The 7,869-nt window shown below is 43.8% G+C and overlaps 1 protein-coding gene across 1 annotated transcript; it reads right to left on the reverse strand.

Annotated features, from left to right (window-relative positions):
- Positions 1–212: 212 nt before the first annotated feature.
- LOC125381446 (aspartate and serine-rich protein-like) lies at positions 213–7,483 on the reverse strand. Its single transcript, XM_048397991.1, has 4 exons — positions 7,459–7,483; positions 6,413–6,598; positions 6,125–6,238; positions 213–274 (listed from the first exon to the last, which is right to left on the reverse strand). The coding sequence occupies exons 1-4, from the start codon at positions 7,481–7,483 to the stop codon at positions 213–215; spliced, it is 387 nt and encodes a 128-aa protein (XP_048253948.1).
- Positions 7,484–7,869: the final 386 nt, after the last annotated feature.

The raw sequence follows: 7,869 nt of genomic DNA on the forward strand, positions 1-7,869 counted from the left end.
GACGAATGATGAATTATGACAACCACTTATCCCAAGCACGTTTACCAAAACGACTGTCATTTAACACGTTCAGGAAACGCAGTGAAACCATCACCAGTCACATTTAAAACCAAAGATCAAGAGACGAACATAAAGGTATGCGACATTTTAATCTTTCAGGTCATTAACGGTAGGCGCATCACTTATGTCTGTAAATTACAACGTCACAGAGGTCAATGCTCGTAGGCGAACAACATCGTGCTCCTCATCATCTGGTCGCCGAATATCTGGTGGCCTACAATTACACGTCGGCAGCGACCACAGAAGATTGCAATTCTGTCAACTAATTGAAATTATCTCTAACTATTTTTATCAGTCGAGTGGGGATCCATTGATTGGGTCATCTGATAGTGAGGTCTCATTGGTCTCCCGTTAATCAGGGGGAGATCGATTCTCACTTGTCGATGAAGGAAGCCTTTTCAATACACGATTAAAGGTTGAATATAATTTGTTGTGGCAATAAATACTGCTGCTTTTCGCAGTAGGATTCCGATTTCCTGTCTTAGATAATTGTGGTTCGGAATGTAAGGTTTCGTAGGTCAGCAGGTACTTCTTTCGTCAGTTTGGCAGGACTATCTGGAGTGTATTGAATGGCTTCAGATGGTTTAGTGGGTCAATAGGTTCATCGTCAGCTTAGCAGTACCCTTAGTGTCTTCATTCAGATAGCTCATAGGGTCAGCAAGTGTATGAGGAGAGAGACATTCAAATCAAAGGAGTTGGAATCCACAAGTGCTTGGACTATTTAAGTAATAGACTGAAAAACTGTTCATGGATTGTCGGTTCTGTGGGTCAAATACACGAACAATGTCATTTACTTCGCGGATTGTTTTTTACGGTGCACGTGAATTCAATGTGTATCGGAGGACCCTTTAGGTTAACTGTTCAGTGACTGTTTGTTTATATATTTGTTTTCGAGAAATCAACTGTCGCAAATGCATTCAGGTTCGCGGGGAGAAGATTAAACTCCACGTGATTGTCCTGAATGTTTGTCAGTCAGTGAGAGAGTCAGTCAGGTGTCAGTCAGTGAGAGAGTCAGTCAGGTGTCAGTCAGTGACAGAGTCAGTCAGGTGTCAGTCAGTGACAGAGTCAGTCAGGTGTCAGTCAGTGACAGAGTCAGTCAGGTGTCAGTCAGGTGTCAGTCAGTGACAGAGTCAGTCAGGTGTCAGTCAGTGAGAGCGTCAGTCAGGTGTCAGTCAGGTGTCAGTCAGTGAGAGCGTCAGTCAGGTGTCAGTCAGTGACAGAGTCAGTCAGGTGTCAGTCAGTGACAGAGTCAGTCAGGTGTCAGTCAGTGACAGAGTCAGTCAGGTGTCAGTCAGTGACAGAGTCAGTCAGTGACAGAGTCAGTCAGGTGTCAGTCAGTGACAGAGTCAGTCAGGTGTCAGTCAGTGACAGAGTTAGTCAGTGACAGAGTCAGTCAGGTGTCAGTCAGGTGTCAGTCAGTGACAGAGTCAGTCAGGTGTCAGTCAGGTGTCAGTCAGTGACAGAGTCAGTCAGGTGTCAGTCAGATAGTCAGTTAGTGGGAGAGTCAGTCAGGTGTCAGTCAGTGGGAGAATCAGTCCGGTGTCAGTCAGGTGTCAGTCAGTGACAGAGTCAGTCAGGTGTCAGTCAGGTGTCAGTCAGTGACAGAGTTAGTCAGTGACAGAGTCAGTCAGGTGTCAGTCAGTGACAGAGTCAGTCAGGTGTCAGTCAGGTGTCAGTCAGTGACAGAGTCAGTCAGGTGTCAGTCAGATAGTCAGTTAGTGGGAGAGTCAGTCAGGTGTCAGTCAGTGGGAGAGTCAGTCCGGTGTCAGTCAGGTGTCAGTCAGTGACAGAGTCAGTCAGGTGTCAGTCAGGTGTCAGTCAGTGACAGAGTCAGTCAGGTGTCAGTCAGGTGTCAGTCAGTGACAGAGTCGGTCAGGTGTCAGTCAGGTGTCAGTCAGTGACAGAGTCAGTCAGGTGTCAGTCAGATAGTCAGTTAGTGAGAGAGTCAGTCAGGTGTCAGTCAGTGGGAGAGTCAGTCAGGTGTCAGTCAGTGACAGAGTCAGTCAGGTGTCAGTCAATGGGAGAGTCAGTCAGGTGTCAGTCAGTGACAGAGTCAGTCAGGTGTCAGTGACAGAATCAGTCAGGTGTCAGTCAGATAGTCAGTTCGGTGTCAGTTAGTGGGAGAGTCAGTAAGGTGTCAGTCAGTGGGAGAGTCAGTCAGGTGTCAGTCAGTAGGAGAGTCAGTCAGGTGTCAGTCAGGTGTCAGTCAGTGAGAGAGTCAGTCAGGTGTCAGTCAGTTAGATAGTCAGTCAGGTGTCAGTCAGTGAGAGAGTCAGGTGTCACGCAGGTGTCAGTCAGTGAGAGAATCAGGTGTCAGTCATTGACACTCAGGTGTCACGCAGGTGTCAGTCAGGTGTCAGTGAGTGACAGAGTCAGTCAGGTGTCAGTCGGTGGGAGTCAGTAAGGTGTCAGTCAGTGACAGAGTCAGTCAGGTGTCAGTCAGTGGGAGAGTTAGTCAGGTGTCAGTCATTGACAGCCAGGTGTCAGTCAGTGAGAGAGTAAGGTGTCAGTCAGTGACACTCAGGTGTCAGTCAGGTGTCAGTCAGGTGTCAGTCACTGACAGCGTCAGGTGTCAGACAGTCAAATAGTCAGTCAGGTGTCAGTCAGTGACAGTCAGGTGTCAGTCAGTGAGAGAGTCAGTCAGGTGTCAGTCAGGTGTCAGTCAGGTGTCAGTCAGTTAGAGAGTTAGTGAATCAGTCAAAGTCAGTCCGTCAGTCGGCCAGTTGCTGATAAGTTAACCCACAGTTGGTCCAGTAATACAATACTGAATTACATAGAGTCTGTTTCCCAAAACTGTCACTGAAATTTGAAGAATCATCATCACAGTTTTATTAATTTTCTAGACAACGCTAACCTTCGCCTTCGTAGCATTCAGCGTACTTTATTCTCGTCGGTCTAACCATGGCTTTCACAGCAGAGTGAGCGAGTGAGTGTGTGAGTGAGTGACACGCTTTGAACAATAGTGTGACCCGCTTTGAACAATAGTGCAACAATATCACGGCCAAAAGTAATGAAGGCCTTGGACGTCTTACATTTTGTGAAAACCAAGAGCAAAGATATGATGCTGACAAATCTAGAGACATACTAGTAATAAGGCCGAATAATAAAACAATCAATATTGAGATGTCGATAATTCGGCAATGTTATACGCAAATAACACCGAAGGAAGCTGAACCTATTCGCATCTGTCTTAATGTTGTTGATGATGCAGGAATTAGATAGATAGGTGTCCCTGTCTCTCAAGTTAGACGGTAAAAAATTGCATTATCAGCAAAGTGCTTGGGGCGATCATTCTTACTGTCGTGTGTTGTAATGTTAATTCAATTGGCTGTAGCGAGTCAGTAGAAGTCGGGGTCGTGTACGTCTTGCTGCAAACAGTCGGCAGCATTGTATAGTTTCTATTTGGGCCATAACGGGAAGAGGCCAATGCTTAACGTCTTGTTTATGATGGTGATGGTAATGATGACTGTGATGGTGATGGTGATGGTGAAACTGAAAGTGATGGTGATGGTGATGGTGATGGTGATGGTGAAAGTGATGGTGATGGTGATGGTGATGGTGAAAGTGATGGTGATGGTGAAAGTGATGGTGATGGTGAAAGTGATGGTGATGGTGAAAGTGATGGTGATGGTGAAAGTGATGGTGATGGTGATGGTGATGGTGATGGTGATGGTGATGGTGATGGTGAAAGTGATGGTGATGGTGATGGTGATGGTGATGGTGATGGTGATGGTGATAGTGAAAGTGATGGTGATGGTGAAAGTGATGGTGATGGTTATGGTGATGGTGATGGTGATGGTGAAAGTGATGGTGATGGTGATGGTGATGGTGATGGTGATGGTGGTGGTGATGGTGATGGTGATAGTGAAAGTGATGGTGATGGTGAAAGTGATGGTGAAAGTGATGGTGATGGTGATGGTCATGATTAAAGTGATGGTGATGTGGATGGTGATGGTGATGGTGATGGTGATGGTGAAAGTGATGGTGATGGTGATGGTGATGGTGGTGGTGATGGTGATGGTGATAGTGAAAGTGATGGTGATGTGAAAGTGATGGTGAAAGTGATGGTGATGGTGATGGTGATGGTGATGGTGGTGGTGATGGTGATGGTGATAGTGAAAGTGATGGTGATGGTGAAAGTGATGGTGAAAGTGATGGTGATGGTGATGGTCATGATTAAAGTGATGGTGATGTGGATGGTGATCGTGAAACTCTCGCCCCCAGAGACATTAATATGTATTGTCAGTAGTTGTTATAATTACGCTAGTGCTTGATATACTGATTAAAATAATGATTCACGTTTATTTCTTTGGAGAAACGGTTTGCCTGTGAGTGTCAGCTTTACCCCGGGGAAACTGTGAAATTGTCCCGCCGTGATTATGCATTCAGTCCATGGCTTCTTGTTGTACAAGACTCCTTTGTTGGAAGATGCATCTATTTTACGGCGTGTTTCACTCTTTGTGGAGGATGTGTGAAGCCCATTTCTAGTGTCCCCCGCCGTGATATTGCTGGAATATTGCTAAAAGCGGCGTAAAACCAAACTCACTCACTCACTCACTCTTTGTGGAGGCGTTAATGCTAGGTATTCAGGATCTTATTGTGAGAGAAGGACAACTTCAGTGTAGCGCTATGAGCATCCACTTGGTGAATGGAATCTGGCGCATTATAAATTCACTTATCATCATCATCATCATCATCATCATCATCATCATCATCATCATTAGGGGCGGTCGGGTAGCCTAGTGGTTAAAGCGTTCGCTCGTCACGCCGAAGACCCGGGTTCGAATCCCGACATGGGTACAATGTGTGAAGCCCATTTCTGGTGTCCCCCGCCGTGATATTGCTGGAATATTGCTAAAAGCGGCGTAAAACCAAACTCACTCACTCGCTCACTCACTCATCATCATTTTTATTATTATTATTGTTATTATTACTATTACTATTACTATTACTATTATTATTAGTTGACTCAATTCCTTCCTATTTCACATTCACGCATCTGATAAATTACAATCCTTGAAAACATACCCGTGCCATTACCATCTTCATCTGTTGAACCACATTATGCAAACTCAGCACTTCTTGTGTCGTGAGCCTCGCTGGGCTGGTTGGACTGAATCTGGAGACGGCTAAAAAAGCTCGTTAGGCACACAAGTTACTCTGATTAAATATGTACCATATTTCCTCTTGCAGACGCAGGATATCCAATACTCTCCGGCCTCCAATTGACGCGGGGTCCTTCGCTCTGTCCAAAACAAAACCCGGGCCGCTATTAGCCGCCCGTCTCAACCGTTTTCTTGTTACTGTGATATGCTGATGATTAGTAATGGCCTTTCCTTGCAAACGTATCCTTTGTGTGATTGTAAAGCAGAATAGACGTCGGGCCTCTCATTGATGCTGGATAGGCGCCCGGGCCTCTAATATACTGAATACGGTACATGTTTAATTTGTCTGTGTACTATATCACTAGTTCGTGTATCACTAGTGTCTGTATCACTAGTTTCTGTATCACTAGTTTCTGTATCATTAGTTTCTGTATCATTAGTGTCTGTATCACTAGTTTCTGTATCACTTGTGTCTGTATCACTAGTGTCTGTATCACTAGAGTCTGTATCACTAGTTTCTGTATCACTAGTGTCTGTATCACTAGTTTCTGTATCACTAGTTTCTGTATCACTTGTGTCTGTATCACTAGTATCTGTATCACTAGTTTCTGTACCACTAGTTTCTGTATAAATAGTTTCTGTATCACTAGTTTCTGTATCACTAGTTTCTGTATCACTAATGTCTGTACCACTAGTGTCTGTATCACTAGTTTCTGTATCACTAGTATCTGTATCACTAGTATCTGTATCACTAGTATCTGTATCACTTGTATCTGTATCACTAGTATCTGTACCACTAGTGTCTGTATCACTAGTGTCTATATCACTAGTGTCTGTATCACTAGTGTCTGTATCACTAGTATCTGTATCACTAGTTTCTGTATCACTAGTGTCTGTACCACTAGTGTCTGTATCACTAGTATCTGTATCACTAGTTTCTGTATCACTAGTTTCTGTACCACTAGTTTCTGTATCACTAGTGTCTGTATCACTAGTTTCTGTATCACTAGTTTCTGTATCACTAGTGTCTGTATCACAAGTTTCTGTATCACTAGTGTCTGTATCACTAGTTTCTGTATCACAAGTTTCTGTATCACAAGTTTCTGTATCACAAGTATCTGTATCACAAGTATCTGTATCACTAGTTTCTTTATCACAAGTTTCTGCATCACAAGTTTCTGTATCACTAGTGTTTGTATCACTAGTTTCTGTATCACAAGTTTCTGTATCACAAGTTTCTGTATCACTTGTGTCTGTATCACTAGTTTCTGTATCACTTGTGTCTGTATCACTTGTGTCTGTATCACTAGTTTCTGTATCACTTGTGTCTGTATCACTAGTGTCTGTATCACTAGTTTCTGTATCACTAGTGTCTGTATCACTAGTGTCTATATCACTAGTGTCTGTATCACTAGTTTCTGTATCACTTGTTTCTGTATCAGTAGTGTCTGTATCACTAGTGTCTGTATCACTAGTGTCTGTATCACTAGTGTCTGTATCAGAGAGAGAGAGGGGGGGAGACAGAGAGACACATCTGATGAATACATCTAGCTGTTGCCTTGTTTTGGAGAAAGCGACACAACCTTTGATACAAGTTGGACATCATTTTTGTCACAGATGCGACACATTTGGACTTAAAACATTGTGAAGACCTTGAGGAACTGTATGTTGATAACTTTTGAGCAAGAGTCGTATGACGCTCTCTGAGAAAGATAGAGTGTGCCCGAACACATTCCTTATTGTGAGGTGAGGTGAAATGGGGTTTAAAGTCACGTTCAAGATTGTTGCACTTATATACCGACGTACATACACGTGTGTGTGTGTGTGTGTGTGTGTGTGTGTGTGTGTGTGTGTGTGTGTGTGTGTGTGTGTGTGTGTGTGTGGCTGCTTGTACTTGTCTGATGCCGATTTATAGTGCTAGCCCACTCAGATACAATGCCGTAGTTTTTAAATGAATACCCAATTGTCTCTGACAAAGAATATTGACTCCGAGCCGACCAGTCCTTGTTTTGTCGATCACCAGGCAGGGTAACAACAAGTACAATCTTTTAACAAGGATCGAACCCCCGACTCCGGGCGCTCTACCACTAGACCACGGAGGCGGTAATTACTGTTTGGGCTATAAATTATATGATCATCAACTCACTCACTCACTCACTCACTCACTCACTCACTCACCCACAGATCCATCATGATCAAAAGACTTGTCTACGAATCAGCGCCACTCTCACATTAAACACTGAAATGATGTGACTGCAAAACTGTTGAAACCCAAGTTAGTGGTTCAGCCTACTCGAAACACCATTAGGTGACGTCATCGCGATCTGTCACGCACTCAACGTACGTAGCTGGTACCATGAGTTACTGGACAGATGGCGTCACAACAGACTCGTTCCTTAGCATTACGGAGCTGTTCCAAACATTGATGCCGTAAAACCAAATACTAGTATGTATGAGACATAAAGGCGAAAATGATGACATGTTCAAGGATCTTCTCAGACAGAAACGCATACCGTAGTATGAGACATAAATGCGAAAATTTTGACATCTTGTAAATGCACAAATGCGACCAACCATGAGCACAGGAGTCAGTATCTAAAAATAGACGCCCTCATGCATATTCATCTATTTTTTAGAGACAGACTCCTGTGCCATGAGATAGGGGGATTGTGGATGAAAAAAATCACGTTTTCACTTCTTATTA

This window comes from Haliotis rufescens, unplaced genomic scaffold, assembly GCF_023055435.1.
Source record: "Haliotis rufescens isolate VD_foot unplaced genomic scaffold, xgHalRufe1.0.p SCAF_18, whole genome shotgun sequence".
In the NCBI taxonomy this organism is placed as follows: domain Eukaryota; kingdom Metazoa; phylum Mollusca; class Gastropoda; order Lepetellida; family Haliotidae; genus Haliotis; species Haliotis rufescens.